Genomic DNA, 22,230 nt, shown 5'->3' on the forward strand with positions numbered 1-22,230 from the left:
TTAGTTTTAGTAATTTTGTAAAACACATCAGTGCTGTCACTTTCAGCAATGTACGTGCATAATAAATGCTGATCACAATGGAATATATACTGATAAGTATTTGTCTGGACACCCATAGAGCAAAAATGTCTTTTTTTTTTTTTTTTATCTGTATCTTTAATTATAGTTTTTCAGTAGCTGTTTTCTGTAAAAGTTGCTTCCTTTTGCCCCAGTGAGCTAACTCATGTCAGAAGTACTTATACGTGCCTATAAAATAAATGTAAACTGTATGAACTTGTTCATGGCATGCATACAGGACATTCTGTGATGTATTTCACACAGGCATTGCCACATAGCCACAGGCACGCACACACACCAATAAATGTCCACATTTTTAACATACATACATGCACACAGTGTACGTATATGGAGAGCCGCGTACGTACACAAACGCACACAGAAATAGATTTCCTCCACCAGCACAATACTGAACAACCTAATCCATAATTTACACCTCCCTGCCAGGCTATTCTCTGCAGCGGCGCCAGCCAGGAACACCAGCTACTGGAACAGTAGACAAGTAGGAACACCATGTCCTTCTGCAATGCATGACTGTACATGGACAGACACGCACACACACACACACGCATACACACTCGAAGTAATAAAAATCAAATAAAGTCTTGACCATTAAAAATTTGGAGGCATTCATAGTTTGTGGCCTTGATGTGTGAAAACGTAAAAGATTTTAATACCCAAATTCCAGATGTCGTCACGGCCTCAAGTTAAGACGGCAACGCTGCTTTTAGAAATCGTGTCAAATTAGAATTACAGCCTTGCGCTTGTATGCGTCCACCAGCCAGTAAAGTTACAGCTCTCTCGTGTCTGTCCAGACTCATCTAACACATTGCATGTAGCGAAGGCTTACACGGAATTAGATGCCGCAGTGAAAATGACCTTTGACCTTTTCCGATTTAAAAATGTAATGAATTCATCATTTTATCCTATTAGGCATTTTTGTTTGAATATGTCAAAATATACTCACAAAAACCTGAATTATGGCCAAAAAATTCCAAATCTAATCAGCTGAACTGAACGTCGTGCCAAATTTGAAGAAATTCTCTCAAGGCATTCCAGAGATGCAACAATCACAAACGCGGGGGCTGCATGATGTGTCCTGGCATGGCCGTCACATCACCAGAGACACAAAAATAATTTAATAAGCTGTAGAATAAGATATGGTGTCCACTGATGCTAGTAATATTAATATGCTAATAATAATCAAATTTTTTTCCAAAATTCCTGCATTAAATTTCATGAAGCAGCCTAAATTAAACATTTTCCCACTGAGGAAACAGGATGTTAATTATCCATCCCCCACGTTCCATTGTTATGTGGAGTGTGGGTCCAAAAATCCATACCAACATGTTAATGGATTGGTAATGTTATGGTAATAGTATGATAATGCAGGATGACTAGTGGTCATCCCAAACTGTCACTCACAGGCTGGGCTGGATGTCTTGAGGGCATAAAGTGCGACAGCTTTTTCACATAAAAAACATGCACTCCAGTGTCTGAAGGACTATGCACGCTGCTGAGTGCGCACATACACATGTACGCACAGATATTAGGTTTCTGACTGATCCCGCTCCATGCTGCAAGATCATCATATACAGTGGCACGGGAGATAATAAACTGGAATGTAATAGTTTGAGCAAAAGTCAAACAAAGGCCTTGTTTAGACTGAAATTGTATTCTACAGATTCACTGTAGAGGAGACTGTGGACATATTTTGATTCCTACAGATGCATCTCAGTCCGGGACACTTGACCTGCTTTGTGTCTTCTTTTGCGTCACTTGCAATGCAACACTTATACATAGAGACAAAGTGACAAAGAGCTAAGCAAAATCCATGGGTGCTACATAAAATTAAATGGAGAAGAAAATACTTTGGGGACAGATGCTGAATTAAATTGTAGGAATCTACCAAAGAAGACGTTTTAAACTCGTACCACCAGCTACATAGTTACTGACAATTATGTCCTTACCCGGACACACAAATCCGACTTGATCTCTTGCAAATAACAGTGTGGTCAGCCTGTTCTAGTGATCTGATTTGAAAAACAAAACCTCGCCATCTGTGTCATGTCTGTGTCAAATACTTTAAGAACGAGAAGGAGTATGCCACACGATTCCCAGCAGCAAACATGTGAGCGGCTGAGTGTCATAACCTCTGCCAAGACACTGTCGGAGGAAACAAACAGAGTTATCAATCTTTATACCATTCAGACCTTTAGTAGTCTGTCAGTTCTTCATATAATTAGTCTACATTGTTGGTGTCTAGACGCGTAACAGGGGCCAAAGCACACCAGTCCATTCACTCCAACATGTTAATTCAACCTTTCATTTTAATTCATCCCATTGCAAATGTTACCTTACAACTAATTGAAAGGCATTCTGGGTAATAGTATTGTTCCCATGTCCCTAATGAACTCGTGCTAACAAACCTGTTCCAAAAATAAGCAGACAAGATAAAAGAGTCTCTCATGCCATGATTTACTGGTAACAGCAAACTTTCACAGTGATCAAATCTAACCCATTAGGATGAATATCTGGAATGTCTTGCTAATAAATGTTGTTAGATGTAAAGCCAAGGACAACAATGCTGGAATGAGAAAAGGGGTTATAAGGGGTAAATCATGTGATGGATTCAGCAACACAAAATCCCAGCGAATGTGAATGAGGACCCACAAAAACTGCAGCTCCGGTTTGAGCGTCTCAGCAGTAAAATCCACAGGTGTCAATGTTGGCATGCATTCTCACTTGAGTGCGCTTCAGCATATGCTGCACCAGGGGCAGCATCAAAAGGAACACTTGTAATTACCAAATGATTCATCCACATGCGGTATGCAAGAATGCTGACGCAAAAAAAAAAATCTAGCCGAACCCAAGAGCTGCAGTTTCCTTCCAGAAATGAGGGATAAAAAAAAAAAAAAGAAAGGAGTGAAAAGCGGCAACATCACTTGAATCAAGGATCAGACTTGACTGAACAAGCACAGTAAAGAAAAGGATGATGTCCTGCACAAGCAGTGGTTTTCAAGAATCCTTCAACAAACCATGTTTCCAAAAGATTTGAATTTTTGATCACCTTCTGTTTTGATTTATTTATTTATTTTTTTCATGAATAATGAAAGAAAAGCCTTGGATTGTTTTTAATTTAATTTACCCTCGGAAGGCTTATTGTTCACGAATGTCATGATTTCAGACTACGTCCATGAAAAACACTGCTGCTGAGTGTCGAGGGCAGCGTGGCATAACGTGCACTCACCACATTTCTACATGTGGACAGGGCTCCCAGTGAGCCCGCCCCCCTTGCCCCCCTCGCTGTTTTAGAGGGCAGCCCCCGCACCGAAAGGAGAAAAGTTGAGATGACCCCTCTGGAAAATAAAGGAGGGCCGTGAGAGTAACAGCCAAGAGCATTAGAAACAAAGGGAAACATAAACCGAGTCAGTCAAAAAAGTTCAATAGTAAGTAGACTCATTTAAAATAGACTTTAAATAGGGTGTGCTGGCACGGTAATATCTTATTTCACATACACAAACAAGCCTACAGAGGATGCATGAGGTGAAATTATCCAAGCTGGGAATGCGGGGCTACAACATTTTATCAAAGTGTGGATTGTTAAGTGGGTACACAGCGTGCCTTCGAATCTCTAGTGGAGCAGTCTTGTGAATGGTGGGTCCGGAGCTCCTTTGAAAGTAGGACACTGTGCCCTTTTCTTGTTCTTGAGCTTCATGCAACACTGACAGTGACACTCAGTCACTCACTAACGCAGCCTGTGATGAATCTCAGTCAGTTTCCACGTGTTGAAACACGCGGTACAGCGGCACACACTTGAGGAGAGCATTTCCAGTGTGTACGCACCATTATACGGTGTGAGACCTTTTACCTCCAGTGTGACCTGCATTACTCTTAAAAGACTTCCGGATGAAAATAACGTGAGGGGGGGGGGGGACAACTGTGCAGTAAAGCTCCACTGGCAAAATCTGCAGATCAAGCATTGTTATGATGGCCAGGTCCTAAACAGATGTGTTTCCGCTGCACTCATGTTTGGTCACTGCTTTTAAGAAGCGGAGCATTGTTCTTCAGCCTTCACACTTCTCATGTAGTTGTGTTCTGCTCAGACATAACATTATGACCACCTTCCTAATATTGTGTAGGTCTCCCTTGTGCCTCCAAAACAGTTTTGACTCATCAGAGAATGGACATGGTCCTTCTGAGGGTGTCCTGTGGTGTCTGGCAACAGGATGTTGTTAGTGGGGGCCTTTGGGTCCTATGGGTTGAGGAGAGGGGCCTCTGTGGATCATCCCACAGATACTTGATCAGTTTAGGATCTAGTGAATTTGGAGGCCAGGTCAACACCTTGTGCTGTTTTTCATGTTTTTTTTTTGAGTTGTTCCTAAACCGTTTTTGTGTGTGTGCCTGTTTCAGGCTGCATCGTGCTGGGGATGGCTGCTGCTGCCATCAAGGAGTGTCATTGCTATGGGGGTTGGGGTCCAAATGTTTCCCAGCAGAACATTGTATTGCCACAAGATGGTCAATGTGATTCACTTCAGTCAGTGGTCATAATGTTCTGCCTGATCGATGTATATTCTCAGCTCATTTAAATATGGAACAGATTTAAATATAAATATTATCACTTTTTGTCATTAACTTTGTCTGCCATGATTCACTTTAAATGTAAATGTAGGCACTCTCCACTGCAGCCCAGCAGTTTGGAGGCGACTGCTGGTCAGCACAGCATTTATGAGCCGTGATAACGTTTCGCGTTTGCTCCCGTTCGTCAGACAACAGGAGCAAGAAAACATTCCTGAGTGGCGTTTAACGAGCCATCAACCTCCCGTCTTTTTTTTCTCTAACAAATGCAAAAAAGAAAAAGAAAGAAGATTTGCTTCTATGCGTCAAGACAACACATCATTAAAAATGTATTTAACTGAATTTCCAGCATATGTAGACATTTACAGACGTTCACGAGTAAATTTCATGCTTCGGAGATGTGAGCTGATCTGGCAAAAAAACGAAATTATTCTAATGGTAATTTTAAGAAATGAATTGAGCTGTTTCAGTTATTTTATTTTACACATTTTATATGTGTATTAGCCACAGGGCAACTGTTTAATGAAGTAAACTTAGAAAAGCAAAGATCATAAAGGGAATTTGACTCTGGTCTTTACAGATAAAAACAAATCCCAATGAGTGTTTTTGCCTGAGGTGAAGGTACGGCACATAATAATTAATAACCGTATGCTGGACAATTTATGTGAGAGTGTGATATGTCTGGGACGCCCCTATGTTGTTATATCCTTCAAACATTAAAGCTTTCTAACGTATTTCACTTTATCAGTTAACAGTATGTCTTTGCATTTCCACTTTCTGCTTGGTCATCAGTGCTATCAGTTCCATACAGTGAGGCCGTGTGTGTCTGTGTGCACGTGCATGCATGTTAGCATGTGCATGAGCTTGGGTGCAGGACAATAAATTCAATCCTGTAACCGTACACCTGTCTGTAGAGCCAGAAAAAGCTCACATGTCATGAGGGATCTGTTTTGTTCCGAGGGGGGCACTTTCCTGTCCACTCCAAATGTCAACAGGCCCCAAACACAACGCAAACCTTATATGGTTGTGTTGTCATTGTGTGAGTGTGTTTGTGTATTTGTGTCAGCCAAGGGTTTTAAACAGATGCGAACGCCTCATCTGTTACATAAGGTAGTTGGGAAGTGAGGTTGCAACAGAAAGAAATAATACCCGCTGCTGTCAGAATGCGACAGTTACACAACAAACGAAAAGTGGAATGCAATTACACAACATATATTTATGTATGTATTTAAGCGCCCGTCTTCGTGTTTTTTACCTGAGTATGATGGCTGTCCAAGTGTCTGTGCAGAGAGGCGGTGCTGGCGGAGTTTGACTTGCTGTGACTCTCATCCTCCAGCGACCCTGAACACACAATACCAGAAGCTTATTACAAACTCCAAATATCTGATTGCAAGTCCTCCCACACACAGGCAGGTACAGGCTGAAGGACGGCTCAGTTTTCAAATCAATTGGAAAGTAGTTAAACAATCTTTTCTGATGCAGAAGAAAGACGATGTGACTGTGAATCTGTTCTGGGACTATTGTAACTGCACCCTGGTTGCAGACGAAATTTTGGATTATGATGCACTTTCCCTCTCTTTCTTTGTACCTCCATTGCCAATTGTGTATCTTCCCTGTCTGCAAAACGCTTTAAATTTATCTGAGATAAACAGAAGTCAATTTGTGAGAGTTTGCAGCTTCGCAGAGCTTTATTCCACACGTAGGAACGGTGAAACTAAATAGTTTCACTTTATTCACATTATTTGATCTGCTTATTTAGAAAACTGTTACCCATAAGAAATATAGAAACACATCACCCTGCTCTTATAGGTGCACAGCTACTCACTAACACGACACTTGCATAACAGTGATGTAGCGTAATATAATGCAACGCAGTCCACAGTTCACAATATTTTTCACCGCTGTGAAAACAGAGGTAAATGTGACTCGTAAACAGGATGTGAGGAACCCACGCCGCATTTCTTTAGCCCCTGAAAACTTGGCAGTGGCCTCAGCCCATGGCGAAAGCCCTGTATCGTGTGTCACACTAAACTGTGAGGTGTCACCTCTATGGTCAGGTGCAGTCAGGGTTATCTGAATGTTGTTTATTGTGGAACTTCCCATATGTCTAAACACAAGGTCACTTTACTTCGTCACACAGATTATAGACTGCTCACCAAACTTCATATTCTGTTTGCAACTGTGCACGTGTGCATCCTTCAGAAATCTATTCGTCTAATGTTTACGTTCTATAGTGAGCGATTGTTTTTGGTTTGGTGGGAATCGACTGCTTCAACCTCGAACAATATCTCAAATGAAACAATATAGCAAGTCACCACTATGAAACACTGTGATTTGAATCTTTACTGTGCAGCGCTGGGCTGTTACCATTGGAGATCTGGTTGCCGTTCTCGACAGGGGCGGGGCTTTGCGAGTGCGGCGAGTGGTTGTTGGCATTCTTGTCTTGTAGCTGCAGAGATGGTGAGGTGGGGGCAGAGCCACATTCTTCCCTCCCTGGCAGATTGATATTAGAATTGAATCCTGGTGGGAACATAATCGGAGGAGAACACATTAAATATCAATACACGTCAAATACTGCAGGCATCACAGCCTAAAGAAGAGCAAATATGAAAAAAAAAGAGCAGGGAACACATTCTTTGTAGATATAATTTTCCATACATTTTATTTTAAAAGTTAATCATGGGCTCATTTTCAGAATCTTTTATCACCACTGGACAGTTATCCTAGTCTTTACAAGCTTTTCATACAGATTTACTTTTGTTTGGAAGGTGACATGACCTTTCTTTGCCGCTGCCGCTGCCACTACCGCAGCTCCTCGCAGCCCACATGCTCTCTCCCACTGCATGAGTAAGTGATTGTGGGCGCATATGTGTGTGGTCGTGTGAATGGGAATTCATCAGCTGCTGTCCCACACTGAGAATGTGTGCCTCCCGGTCCCCCCATGGTCACAAGATGGCTAAATATAAGTTGTAGTCAACGACAGGCACCATGGGATAGATGTGTGTTTTTTTTTGTGAGAGACAAACGGCCAGGTATATAGAGACAGAACATGTGTTTCTGAAAGATAAGTCACATGGAGTATTTGGATTTGTACAGTGAACACTGGAGTTATTTAATTTTGTGAACTTTGCATGTTGCCGTAGAGGTATATGGCGTCATATGATGCCGATTTCCTGAAGCCTGCCAAGACCACTTGCCCTCTTTCCCTGGCATTCCTGTGGTTTTCTCATTCCCTGAAGACGAGGAAGGGTAAGGGGAGGAAGGGGAGTCAGCTGCTCTTCACAGAGATGTCTGGGATAGCAACTGTAACCCCTGGCCACTCCCGCAGCGTCAGGTATCACATTCAGTCATATAACAGCCGAGAGGGAACGGAAGTAGGTCGTCCCGCTAAGCCCATCGGCATCCCTCTGCGCCCTGATCTAAGAGGACCGCCTCGCTTTGCCCACTCAAAATACCCCAGTGCCCAGTTTCCCTGTCACACACACTGTTTCCATGACGCCAGTGCTCTTCCTATGCAAGTGCTGACGAAGAGTCAAGTGCAAGGTGTCACGTGAGGAAACTGCGTAAGCATATGCACTTGCTCCCATACCGTCTCTTATAAGGAGTTAAGCTTCGGGCCCCTTGAACTCGTTACACTTATAGAAGTATGACGCAACAGTTTCTTACGCAAATCAAGCAGTTCCCCAGAATGCCTCTGGCAAGATGACTAATTATTGATAATAATATCTAACACAATCATTTGATGGTATGTTTTCTCTTAGACAACTGTCCGGGACGTCCTGTTCGTTGCTGCTGACCAGTCACACTCCTATCAGTGGAACACAAGTGAGCTGTTAAATATTTGATACCTATCCTCATCGTTCTCCTGCTCATGCATTATTAACCCGGCCACAACTAATACACTTCGAGGAAACAGAGGCTCAGATGAAAACACAGTGGGATAACACACTTTCTATCTTTGCTGACAAGCCTATGTTGTCTCAAGATGGAATATCAGCGTTAAATGTACTTTCATAAGAGCACTGCAAAGTAATCTCTTTGTGGCTTTGAAACCTCTGACCCGAGGAGCCTCCCATTTCATTGGCTACGTGTGACAAATATGTTTGTCCTCCTTTAGCAAAGGTCAACCTTTGCATCAGTGTCACGGTCTATATGCACTCTGCATGTGGTGCACGGAGCTCCAGCACATAACAGCACAGCCAGAACACACTTACAGTGCACTGTGATGCTAAGTGGCCTACACAAGCTTGCTCATTAGCTAACATGTTAGGAGACAGCTGCAGGAGCCAAAGGGCACTGCACTATAGGCTGTAACAAATGGTCTGCCTCGAGCAGGCCGAAGAGTGCGGCTGGCTACTGCACCAGAATTAATATAAGGGGTTTACAAATGCAGAGCCGGATACCGATGCATCTCACCTCCCAACCACTCAAATACAGATGTGCGTCATACACCCACACACAAAACATGGGGCTATTACATACCTACAGCCCCACACCACTCCTGTTGTACAGGAGGTAATCACCTGGTATCCAGTAAATCATCACAGGCTGAGACTTTGATCATAAACTCATCTCAGTAGACGGAACACACAAAGGACACCTGCATTTCTGCACATACATACACACGCACAGACACAAACACACCCCTCCCACTGATTTAAACTGAACTAAATGAAACACAAAACGACAAAAACTGTAGTTACTGTCCTAATCCTTGGAGCCCGGATTAAAAATACTTGAAAACCAACCCCAAGGGCCTCAAGGGCTACACTATGACAGATATTGCTATTTTGGGTTATGTGGGGGATACCGCACATTCATCTTTGCCTGGGACCTCCCAGAACACACTGAGTAGACAATCAACCTGTGAATACTGACGCAATTAGAAACAAGTGGTTACAGTCACAGTTAGAAGGAAAGGGAGAAAACTGACAAACCTCCATCTCTCATCTTGCGGCCTGATGTTGACTTCCTCAGCAAGCTGCGTCCAGAGCTGAATAGGGTGTTGAGTTCATCGAGAGGGCTTGTCAAGGGTCTACCATTGGCTGGGTTGAACAGCAAGGGGGAGGAGGAGCACGAGTGGGCTCTCCGAGGCTCAGGGCGAGACATCTTCACAGGGGAATAGGGAGGTGGCTTTCCCAGCGGTTCGCCACCTGCCCTTTGTGAAGATGTTTTGGAGGAATCTGAGCTTCCAGTGACAGAAGCTGCTCGAGTCAGAGTCAAAAAGTTGGCCTCAGGTGGGAAGGGGAAGTGTGAAGGAGGTCTGTAGGGAGGAGGTGGGGCACTGGGGGGAGGAGGTGGAGGTGGAGGGGTGAGCGGAGGCGTGGACTTCTTCTCTGGCATCAGGACGGTGAGGCTAGGGGAAGAGTCAGCCCTCTGCCGGGCATACTGTGGGGACAAAGGGCTGTCTGGGCCAGTGGCATAGTTCAGGTTTGTCTCAAACACAGGCAGCTTCTTTACCTCAAGGGGGGTGAGGGGTGACTCATCCGAAGCAGGAGAACAGGTGACGGGAGAGGGAGGAAACACCAGGAGAGGTGGACGGTGGGGGAGCAAGTTGGGGAAAGGAGCAGGGATGTCACAGCTACCATCTTTGCCATGCTGCGTTTTGGGAGTGCTGCTATTGGATGTGTTTTGTGATTGAGCAATGTCCATGGCGGAAGTCACCCCTAGAACCAGACGTTTGGCGTCTACAGTCTGAGGCGGCGACGTCCCTAGTCCTACCAGGCCCAAGCCTAGAGCCTCCAATTTGGCCGCCTTGGTGACCACAGTGGCAGGAGTTCCACCATCTTCAGATGCGAAATACTTCATCTCTTCGTAGACGGCTTCTGAATCAGCCAGGTCCGGGCTATCAGGGGGCTCCTGAAGGCTCCGAGCCCGAGGCTGGGACCCCAACATCTCTATGTACACATCTTCTTCATCTTGGCCTTTGTAAAGGCTTAGTGCTACACCTTGTGGAGCATCTATAGAGGCTGCTCTCTGCATCAAGCCTCCAAACCCTGAAAATCCCCCGCCACGGGAGAGCAGGGCCAGCTTTACATCAGCGGGGCGCAGCTGGTGAAGGTGGGGCGCTACGGCGTTAATCTCTTCATATGAGCCTGTCAGCTTAGTGTTGGGGCTGCGCTTAGGTTTGGGGGGGTGGCACCTTTCTCATAGTTGTGTAGTCATCGCTGTGGGGACGGGGCTTGGACAAGGCTGAGGAAATTACAAAATAAGCATTTTTTTAGCACAGAAAAAGTACAAGCAATATGCAACGACAATGAGGCACCAAAAGTCACCATCTGCTGTATCTTCTAAAGACAATCGCACAAGATATACCTGCAGGGTCTGTGGGGGACAGCTGGGATTTAGGAGGGCTTCCAGCTGGTGAACCATAACCCTCTGGAGTGAAGCTCTCTTTGGCAGCCATCGTCAACCCTGCACTAACCGCTTCATAAGACGCACTCAGGCGGGTGTTGGGGTCCCTCTTTGGTTTGGGAGGAGGTTGCTTCCGAGGAGAGGAAAGACCTCCCCCACCTGCTCCATCCTCATTTGTATGGGATACCTGCTGCAAGGCCGGTTTGATGGGGGGACTGGCAGAGGAATGGACCATGTTCTCCATGGCCAGAGGGATGGGCACTGAGCTGGAGCGAAAGTGGCGAATAACTCGACTTCCCCCACCGGCAGGGCCCTCAATGACTTTCCCATTTTTCTCCACCACCCTACAAAAGGAATTACAGAACGTATGCAAAAACCAAATGAAGGTTTTACCGTTTGAATGAACTCATTCATTTGTGCTCAATCTCATAAAAGTAGCTACGCAACAAAAGCTCTAGCCACAGGACAAAAATCCCATCACAATTATTTTCTGATTAAAACCGAGTTAATTATATAATTTGGATCATCACCCCAAACTCGACTGTCATTCCAGAAATACGAGCTGGAGAGGGCAATTGGAGGAAAATGAACAGATTATGCTTTGAATATAATCTCCTTGCAGTTTGCTGATAACATCCAGTTTGATATTTCCAGCCTAATCTGGGTGAGCCATCTGTTAATTCCTCGACCGCATGCGGGGGGGGGGGGGGGGGGGGGGTGGCTACGAGTGCGTGGAGGTGATGAGGGAAAGCATTTTAAAAACCTGCAGAGAAATTAGGTGACTTTGTGTGAATGTGTGCATGTAAGTGCCTTTTAATCCCCTCTGCACTACGGTAAGCATGACTCCTTTCCCAGTCAACCCTTCTCTTGTTAGACACCCCCCCCCCCCCCCCCCCCCCCCGAGCTTGTGTCTCCACTCCCAGTAGCAGATGTTACTTTCACAAGGACACACAGAGGATACAGAAATAATGTTTCTTATGTTGGTTTGCAGTCAGCGCTGGGTGATAACATTTCACACTTTTGCGTATCAGCTGGTTGGATTGGAAATTTCTGTGTGACAGTTTTTTCCAATGTGTTGCCTATTCTTAGGCACCTTTTAAAGCCTACCCCCGCATGTGTTTCATTGACTAACTGTGATATATATATATATACTTTTTAAATGTTCGGATTGCTCAGTCAATCCATTATTTTTCAATTATTCGGGAAGATCATTCATTTAGCCCCACATCCGCACGTTTTGTCACCCTCTATGCCAGCCCTCCAGGGTTATTCCATTTTCTCCGGCCGTAACATGCTACACTGAAATGAGGCGAGGTGGAGGCGAGGATAGTGTTCTATACGTGCAACACAATACCGATACAATCTGATAAAGCAGCTCATTATCTGACTACCCATCATGAAACTTACAATTAAAAGTCTGCTCACAGGTATTCAATAACACCATTAATCACAAAACACCTGCCGTGCAGACATAGCAGAGACACACGTACGCATGAATGAATACACACACACACGCACCCCCCCCCCACACACACACACACACACCCGCACACACAACAACAGGCATGTTTATAAAATCAGATGCTCCTTGAATGCAGTCATAAATCCTGTGAACAACAGCCACTGCAGATTGTTTGTTATTCTCCAGCCAAAATAATGCTTCAGTACTATGAGATCACAATGTGTGGTATTACGAATTATAATGTAGTGAGTAATAAAGACTTAATTTTAGTCTTATGTCATATTAGAGTTAACTAACCAGTAGTGTGGCTGCAATTAATTCTTTTTTCATTCACAGGAATAAGAATGCTTGCTTGAAAACTGCTTGCTTCGGTCAAGAATCCAAGGATATTGAGTTTTACAATCAGCCATAAAGAGGAAGAGCATCACTTCATCACATCTGAGTATCTTTAACCAACAAATGCATGGATTTATTTTCTTGAATAAGTACTAAGCTGCATCCATGAGAAAATTGGAAATCTATTGTCAAAACAATACATGAACTTTTTGATCGGTTAAAAAGTAGACCCAATACAAGTAAGAAGCAGAGAAAATATAAACGATCATGTCAACGTCATAATAAAATTCTGGTTACGCGCGTTTGTCCTCAGATCTGAATTAAAGTGTGTAGGTTCTGGAGGCGCTAAATTACCTCCTGACCGGCTGATCCTCCTCCTTGCCCACCGGCTCGGGCCTCTCCCCAAGCGGCGGGCTGCTGCCAAGGGCGCCTAGCAGGCTACTGCCGTGGCAGCGCAGGCGGTCGCTTTCTCGCGCAATGTCGGACGCATTTTGGATCACCAGCTGGTCGTAGGTTCGCAGTCCCATGTCTTCCGCCCCCTGCAGGAAGCGCTGCACGCTGCGCTCCTCTTTGTGCTGGGAAGATAGCCTGCGATGGACCCGCTGTCTGGCTAGCCAGCCGCGAACCACTGAGACACGGGGAGAAGACAAAGACATCAGAAGTGATAGAAGATTGCCAAACAAACCCAAAAAAACAAGATGCTGGTTACCTTTCTGACAGGTGATGATCTTTTTGTGAAACTGGTAGCAGCGGTCGTTGAGCTGGTCTGCCTGCCAGTATCTCAGAAACACTTTGCTGCTGCCCATCTAAACAAACAAAAACACATGTAAGTGATAAAAAACATGCATAATCTTTGCCATTATTGTCAGCTTCAAGGAGTAGCCAGCAGACTCTGTGAGAGGAATGTGGCTTGCTAGATGATAGATGCGAGACAAGTGATGTGGCAATGATTTATGATAGTAAGAGGGTGTGGAGCGTGGACTGGGTGTGTGTTTGCATGTTGACAATACATTTGCTTCCTGGACTCAGGGGGCATTTGCACGGTGACAGAGGTCACTCTATACAAGGTGCATGGAACTGTGAGAGTGACACACATGCACAGACAGCACTATTCATTCCAACACAAGCTACTTGTAAGAGTAGTGTGCGCAAAGCGGGGCTGCGTGAAAAGTGTCTGCAGGGCATTGTGGAGGAGTGTGCATGCGTGTGTGACCTGCAGGGTCACACACTCAGACACAATAGCAGTCTAGCAGACAGGACAGAGAGGGGGCTGGAGGGGTCCACGCTGCTGCTGCTGCTGCTGCTGTGTGCGTGTGTGTGTGAGCAGAATTATGATGAGGCAGGACAGCTGGAACGAGTTGCCAAGATTCCATGGGATCTTTCAAACGGAGGGTCGAGGATTAAGTCATTTGACAAAGCTTTTGTTATTGATGGAGACGGAAAAAGGCACGGGGGGCACAGACACAAACACACCTGCCATCCTTGGAGTTTGGACTGTTGCAGAACCGAGCGACACCTCTCCTCCGGGGACAATTTCTTCTTGTCTCCCAGAGTTGACACAACAAGATCTTTATACCTGGAAACAATGACGTAAAGTATTAGAACTGCGGAGACAAACTTGCTGAACTTGAAAATTAAGACGTGGCATGGTCTCTTTTGGAAACAATTGGTTCAAAGGTCAGCGGGGTCATACGGCAGACCAGCCAAGCGGCATCTGTTCCTATTGGTGCTGTCCTGGGCAACCGTTGCTAGGAATGGTCAGCTGAATTGAGTCAGTTGTTTTTTCTTTTTGTGGGACGGTGGGGGAGAAAGAAACAGCGAGCCATGCTGAGTAAAAACCTACAGAGCTGTTTACATACAGCACCTGAACCTAGATTTAGATTAGGTAGATTTAAGATGACCTAAATTTAGGTCGATTAAAGTGCATACAAGCATATACATTTCGAAGCCAACTGTGGTGCGCGTTCCCAGCAGCAGTGATGAACTCGTCCATGCTGCCATATTGGGCGTGGTGACATTGATGTGGGTGTGTGACATATTCCACGGGCATGGCTCAGCTTTCACAGTCTAGAGCATTACCACCTGTCAGGGACAACTGGTGGAGATCTCTTCCTCACAGAGAAGAGTGTGCACATGCCACTAACCCTAACCCACTACTATAGACTTTATACATTACAACTACACTATAAACTCATTTAAATTAAGAGGACAGGAAAGTAGAAAGATAAACAGTCAATACCAAAGACTTTTTCTAATCCGACTTGCCATTGTAGCAATAGGGATAGGTGTAACTAATATCATAGGCGTACACGATACTAATTATACAGTAATATGGCAACACCCTGAACTATTAAGTCATAAAGAAATGATCAAGTGCTTCAGCATATTATATTATATAGTAATATTTTCCATGAATAATGATGTATAATGCATCTCCCAGGGAAGTAGAAATGTAACAACAGGCATAATCTGTAACCAAATTTGCATTTAGTTGTTATTTTGTGTGCGTAACAGATTTTAGTCCTGTGTTTCTAGGGTAAGTATGATTGATTTGTCTGGAAATACAGCTAGGTTAAACTAAAAGTTGATGATAACAGTAGCTGGCTTGGCTTTTTACGGGGACCTGTATTTGCCGCACAGCCTTGTGACCAAAGAAGAGCCAAAGAAGATCGGTCAGACATCAATTGTGAAATTTATATAGGAATATTTGACTCCGTATGTGCACCTATCAGTCAGCCATTTTTAAGAATATCATCAAAAAAAAAAAAAAACGAACAAAAGAATTGCGTATTTTGTCATCCGGTGATTTGTCTGCTTGTCTTCGAAGAGCAAGGTCCAGCTGGTGACGTCACACACATTTGATGAGGCAAATAAAACAAGCAGATGGCTGGAAGCATAAACCACTTGTCTCGTCAATAGCGGGGAAGTGAGTGCACGTGAATGTGGGATGCGTTTGATTTGCAGAAGTGGGGTCTGTGTGAACTCTCCTTAACCTTCCCGCGGTATGGCAACACCGGTCCTGCAGACAGCACGCGCTGTCCCCCTGGGCCCATAAAACACAAAGGAACTCTGTAAACCCACGACCTTCCCTATGAGGATATGAAAACCATCGATGGTCCCTGCTTTTACAAGACCCGGGGGGGGGCTTCACGGGGAGTCAAAGAAGTGAAACAACCCCTTTGATAAGAGTTTAAATGGAGGTCTGAGCTGTGCTGACGCTGATCATTGCGACCAAAGGACCATCACTGACCGCTGTGATTGAGCGTCACAAAGCGGGTAATGGCAAGCAGAGCTTATTGGCGTTGTTTGGTGATAGATATTTACCCTCTGTGGTCAGACGGAATGATGGATATTCCTCTATAGATAATTTAACAACCCAGAAATGTGTCTGTCCATCCATCAGTGGAGGACAGTGAGGACCCACTTGAATATAGCCATATAAAAATACGTCTTACACGCTTGTGAACCGCATTTGTGGCCTGTTCCGTAAACACTGATGCATCCTTCGCAGCCACTCTCTAAGAATCAAGCACTAAGGAGAGCAAACACACGCGGAAGGCTGAGATTTGAAGAAACGCGGCTCAAGCGGTCGCATTTGACCTTACACGCTGGCAGAAAATAAACCCGGACACAAACCACATAGGGTATCATAAAAGACAAATAAAAGCAACAGTAAAATAGATTTCCTCATAAATCACTCTGGTTACCAGGACACTAATGTAATTCCTTCAGGCAGCCACTGTGCCCTAGTGAAGTGGCCTGCGTGGCTCCCGTGTGCACGCGTGTTTTTTGTGTACTATACACAGCGGGGTGTTTGTTTGTGAGAAGGTAGCACGATCAAGATCAAAATTAACGGCTGATTTATTGACCTGCCATTTTGATTAGGCACACAACGCCTAACAAGAGCTGCACGCGTAAAGAAAAACCAAGAGGAATACAGAGCAGAGCAAAATTGAAATTAGCATACACATGAGAGATATATGAGAGAAAGGAAGAAAGAAAGGAAGGAGAATGAAATAAAAAATTAAAATGGTGGTTCAGAAGAGAGAGAGCATGTGAGGAGGGAATGGGAATTCAAGTGAGAAAGAGCTGTGTGAAGACAGCAGTTCAGTCCACCCCCGCAGCTCTGTAGCAGCTCCCTCCTCGGCCGATGCTGTGTTCATTCATCAGCTGTGTCTCTGTTGAACCCAGTGGAGGAGAGAGAGAGATGAATGGCACTTGGGCTGGGCTGACTGGTGTCTTTGTGAGTGGCAGCCACTTAAATTAGGCGTAAACAGCAGAACTGAGACGCGCACAAAGGGTTCACTTGTGTGATCACAAAACACAGCAAATAAAAACACAACAAGCCATTGTTGGGCAGTGGTGCATTAGTGAAAACAGGATGAGAGTAATTTGATTCCTTTGTCAGTCCGAAGTAGGATTACAATTTGGAGTTTAGAAATGAAATTACGGTTGCCCAGTAACGTAATCCTACTTTGGGATTCCTGTAGGTGTACCGGGAAGTAGGTGAGACTGTTAATAATTGTATGTCTAAGTGTTTCCTGAACACACTGGTTTGGGTCATGTCAGGTCGACACAGGAGCTGGAAGGAATATTAAAATTAAGTAAGTGGTCTTGAAGTGGCAAACCTCATTAAAATAAATGTGTCTTAAGTCACTATCTATCGCCTAATGAGGCAACACAATGGCGACTGAGCCTACGGTGCAATATTCATGCCTGCATTACTCCTAAACTGGGTGTCTGTGGTGCATTTTTAATGCGCTAAGCTCACTGACAACAAGTAATATTATGGTGTCCTTTACACGGTGTCTGCTGCATTTAAGGAGGGTTGGGTTTACCGGCACGGGAATTAGCGGACAGAGTGCTACAGGCCTCAGCGTATTTAGGTGGCGGCTGAACATCTGATGTCTCGTTCCTCTTCAACCCATGACTCCAGAAACAGGAAGTTTTGACCCATAAAACACTACACTCCGAAACATTCTGCATTTATTACTGACCTATCTGTTGCTGCTACTTTAAGTTCATAATAAAGTGAATGGAAATTCCATTTTTGTCACAGACTTTGGGCAGGTCAGAATCACCTCACCGTCTATCTGATCACAGAAAAACACACATTAACACAAAGTTTTTTTTTCCTATTGCTGTCACTCTTTACACATTGGTATATGACCGCCTTAATCAAAGTTTCCCTTTTTCCGGAAACCAACTGGCTCTTATGAGGCTCCGTTATCTGCCGGAGACACCTACTGCTAACACGGAGATCATCGTACAACACCTGGTTGCCTCTCAGAGATTCCCATACTGGTCTCACACATGGACGTGCTCACACACATACTGTACATATAGGGCGTAACAACCCCCTCACGGTTGCGGGAACTAACAATTGGAGCTATTACTTTGATTATATGACACTTCTCCAGATTTAGTTCTCTATTGAGGGTTCCAGTCAGGAAAGTCTATTATCCGAGCTAAACAAACATCTGTGACCGCAGTAAACGCTTCAAACTTTCGTCATTTCATTGTTGATTTCTTTAACCCATTTACTGGTTTAATGCCACATACCAGACAAAAATAAAAATAATTCACTACTGGATGACAGATGAAAAAACCCTTACACTTACCGAATTAGTGCGGCAGCCTTAACGCTTCATGTACAACGTGATTAAGTGATGTACTCTTGTTTGTAAGTCAGTATTTGTAACATACAGGACCCTGATTCATTCCTTACTTCTCTTTATTAAAGTCTGGATAGGGGGAGATGATTTGTAGAGAGATAGTACTCTGTGTGTGTGTGTGTGAGAGAGACGGTGTTTACAGCAGAGTAGTGGAAACTTTTAGGAAAGATCATGTGACCAGCTTTGTCGTCCCTTATTATCTGGCAGGAATGTTCACGTTAATCCCTTTATCCTCAAAAACAGAGAGCGAGGGAGGCTGAGAGGGAAAGAATGAGGATGGGAGAAAGAGGGGCTTGAACTGAATCCACTCAGTGTTTCACTGAGAGAGAGAGAGAGAGAGAGACGGACAAACTGTGAGGGAGAGGAGGTAAGACATGGAGGAGAGGTGTCATTACAGAATCACATAATCCCCTCTGCTTCTCAAAAAAAAAAATAAAATAATAATAATAAAAATGGAAAACCAGTGACACACAGCAAAGGCTAGTGAGAGCTAAGGAGTGAATTAAGTATGGTCTGTGCAGGAAAGGAAAGGGGCATAGTAAGGGAGTTAAGTAAGCAGGTGATTGGGAGTAACAATGTCAAATTAAAGTCCGGGGTAGAGTGACCTTACACGCAACTGACTGGTTAATGGTTGTGTGTCACGCTGACATAGGAAACGTGATAGCGGCATTCATCAGCAGCAACTGTCTACCATTCCACTTAAAAACAAAAAACGACATTCAAGGTCATATTGCACTTTTAACAATGAGGGTTGCTGTGACTTTTCAGTCCTACTGTGTCAGTCTGGGTGTGAGTGCCCATGCATTCATTTGTGGACGTAGAGAATGCTCATGCTGCAACAGCTTACTCTGACCTGCTGGACCTGTCGTATTTAAGCGACAGAGATCGCAGCGACCTGCTGGGAGCGTAAAGCTGAGATCAGTGAGACAGACAAAGAGAAGAAAACAGAGCAATCCATCATCTTTAAGACCTTTCTGTCGGAGACGAAGAAGATGAGAGAGAAGACGCGGGTATTAAGAGATAAAGCGGTTCCTTGAGAGGACACGGTGAACAGCTCTGAATTATACATACAGCACACTTTGGCACCGACCTGCTGAGGAAGCCTGGGAAGGACAGGCGGACGGGGTATCCATAACGGATCATGCGCACCATCTCCAGCACCCCGATGTACTGCAGCTGGGTGGACACATGGAAGCTGTCAAAACTGTCGGGCTGGCCACTGGAATTGGGCCGCACGCACTCCACAAAGTGCGGAGTACTGGCCTGCAGTTTGCTGATCACCTCTGACAGAGAGTTCTGAAAGAAGAAAAGGAGAAGAGATGCATTCAGATGCACTTACTGGTTATAAATGAGCAACAAGATGCACTAAAATTAACATTAGGTTATTAGCCTTTGGGTCGGAGGTGCTCTGTGGCTGCTTTTATGTGACGGAGGTAGAGACCTGGCTTCGTTTGATGGTGTAACTGGATTTATGAGCTACACTGGCTGCAGAGATTCTGTTTGTGACAAAGTGGTCTGTTTTCCGGGGCTGTGTTTTGCCCCTGGAGGAAACAGAAACACACACAGCTTGTTGCTCTTACTCCCAGTGCGTGAGTCTTTTAACCTTGGATTCAAAGATGATGCATCCGGACGCACACAGACACATACGCAACCATGTGTTTCTGCCCCTCCTCCGACTGACGTCAGTCTGTGCACTGCATGCCCTAACGATACAATGCTCAATACCTCACCCCTCATCTTTGAACGCCACTACTAGCCCTCACATTGCCAGCCTCCCTCTAATTGTGCGCATGCACAGCACACAGTGGTTGTTGTTCATTGTTCATTCATTCATGTATAGGGCTTCATGTTTGGCTTGGTACAGCATCATTCTTCAGCCCACTCTCTCCTTCCCTGCCATTTCCCCGAGGGACTCGTCGACCACAACTCTGATTGTGCAACACACTGGTTTCATTCAAACCGAAGGTACTGCTTCCATGAACCACATTTCAGCTTTCTTGCGTCACGAGCAGACGGTGAGCTGCTCTCCTCTAACTGAAGATTGTTGTTGATTTATATGGTTATGAAATCACGGGACCCCACTCCAAACACATCTTAGGGTTATATTGTTTGCAAAGGGTGCAAGGACGGCAGTGAGGCGCACATAAGCTGCAGTGATTTCTCGAGATCAGGACTAAATTCACACAGATCCCTACAACAACATATGTTTGTATTAGTGTAAAAGTCAATCCAGATGTTTGAAGGTACTAGGAAACACACTGTCACCACAAATCACGCAAAGGAACAGGCTTTGTCAATGTTTTGCCTCAGTGTCATCCTCTTTTACTTTGTTCTTCCCGCAGAAGACACGCAAACAGCAGCATTGGACATTTTTCAAAAGTATGTAATGGGAATGGTTCATACCCTCAGCTGGACTGACACTGTGATGGGTCCACAACGCTCCAGTCGTTGAAGGAAGGAGCTTGATCCCTTTTTCTTTAAGATCTAGCAAAAGGGAAAATGGAGAGATTATATAAATGAGCATCTTACTTCAAGGGGGTGGACACTGAGGAATATGATGTACCGTATCATTATATGTGACTGAGAGTCAGTGAATAGAGATAAAAACATGATGATCATGATGTCTTTCATGCTGTGTAAGGTGTTTGCAATCACACTGAACACTCCCGCTTTGGGCCTAGCTATGACTGGTCTATACTTTAAAGCCAACAAGACTCAAGGCACTAATGTGTTTTACTATCTATTTACACCCTGAGTGGCGCAGAAATATTACCTAATGTGACCGTTTAAGGCTGCTGGGAATGAGCAGGGAAGTGAAATGGGCTTTATGCAAGCCTTTGCTCTAGATGGCTAATGAGCTACAGGAAGCGCAGACCGGACCTCCTGGAGGTTACACAACCAGCAAGCCCTTTTTCATTCACATATGTGCACCACTACACTATATTTTCCGAAACAGAAAGGCAGATAAAAAAAGAAAGAAGGGAAGGATTTACTAAACAAGGAGATTCGCTATCTAATATTTATATATACTTGTCAGTTATGCCATTTGTGTTTTAATGATTTTGTGTATGCACATTTGGGGCCTGATTTTCCGAGCATGTGGAAGCATGCCTGGGAGTTTTTATCTTTTGCTTTGTTGTACAAACAAAATTCAATTCCCAGAGGTTTATATATAGCAGCGCAGTGGGAAGAAGCTTAAATTAGAGTCCTGTTTTTTTTTTTTTTCCTCCAAAAATACCATCCCTGTACTTCTATTGATTGGAATAGCAGTCGCTTGCCAAGTGGAACAAGAAGCTCCTGACTGACTGCGTGACTTTGTTAGTGACTGTGTTTATCGAATTTCAAATGGCTGTGTGTGCACTTTGCACAAATGTTTCACTCATATAGTGGCCAAACGCGAAAACTATATTTAAAGGACAGGAATTTAAATTCCTCATTAAGTTGGATGTACCTACAGTGCACTGGGGAACAATGAACTGTACCTTGGTAAGATCATGGTACCTCCGGGGCTGTTGAGGGACAGAGCTGGCATTGACAATGTTGGCTGGGGGCATCCTGTGGAGCAACAAGGCAGCTTTAGGCCCCCTCAGCCCGATGCGGCCATGGGCTGCTGGCACCAGGGAACCAGTCTGAGTCAACTTGGACTGGAAGAGCTGCTGCAGTAACACACTCTCACTGGCTGCCGGGCACAAAGCACACGCACGGAGAGAGGGAGGAAAATAAGTGTGAAAGAAGCAACGTTATTGGTGGAAAAAGGGGGTGGAGGAG

At 44.6% G+C, this 22,230-nt stretch overlaps 1 protein-coding gene across 1 annotated transcript in view; it reads right to left on the reverse strand.

Moving 5' to 3' along the window:
- The window catches only part of myo16 (myosin XVI), a gene marked incomplete at its 5' end in the record, with an annotated part of 75,581 nt that overhangs the window by 1,360 nt on the left and 51,991 nt on the right, over positions 1 to 22,230 (reverse strand). The window contains 11 exon segments of the mRNA XM_084545362.1: positions 5,891 to 5,976; positions 7,003 to 7,155; positions 9,573 to 10,770; positions 10,772 to 10,827; positions 10,951 to 11,333; positions 13,142 to 13,415; positions 13,497 to 13,593; positions 14,261 to 14,363; positions 19,553 to 19,758; positions 20,866 to 20,946; positions 21,945 to 22,141. Of these exon segments, the coding sequence (XP_084401488.1) occupies positions 5,891 to 5,976; positions 7,003 to 7,155; positions 9,573 to 10,770; positions 10,772 to 10,827; positions 10,951 to 11,333; positions 13,142 to 13,415; positions 13,497 to 13,593; positions 14,261 to 14,363; positions 19,553 to 19,758; positions 20,866 to 20,946; positions 21,945 to 22,141 (2,834 nt within the window).

Source organism: Chelon labrosus (assembly GCF_963514085.1).
Source record: "Chelon labrosus genome assembly, chromosome: 5".
NCBI lineage: Eukaryota > Metazoa > Chordata > Actinopteri > Mugiliformes > Mugilidae > Chelon > Chelon labrosus.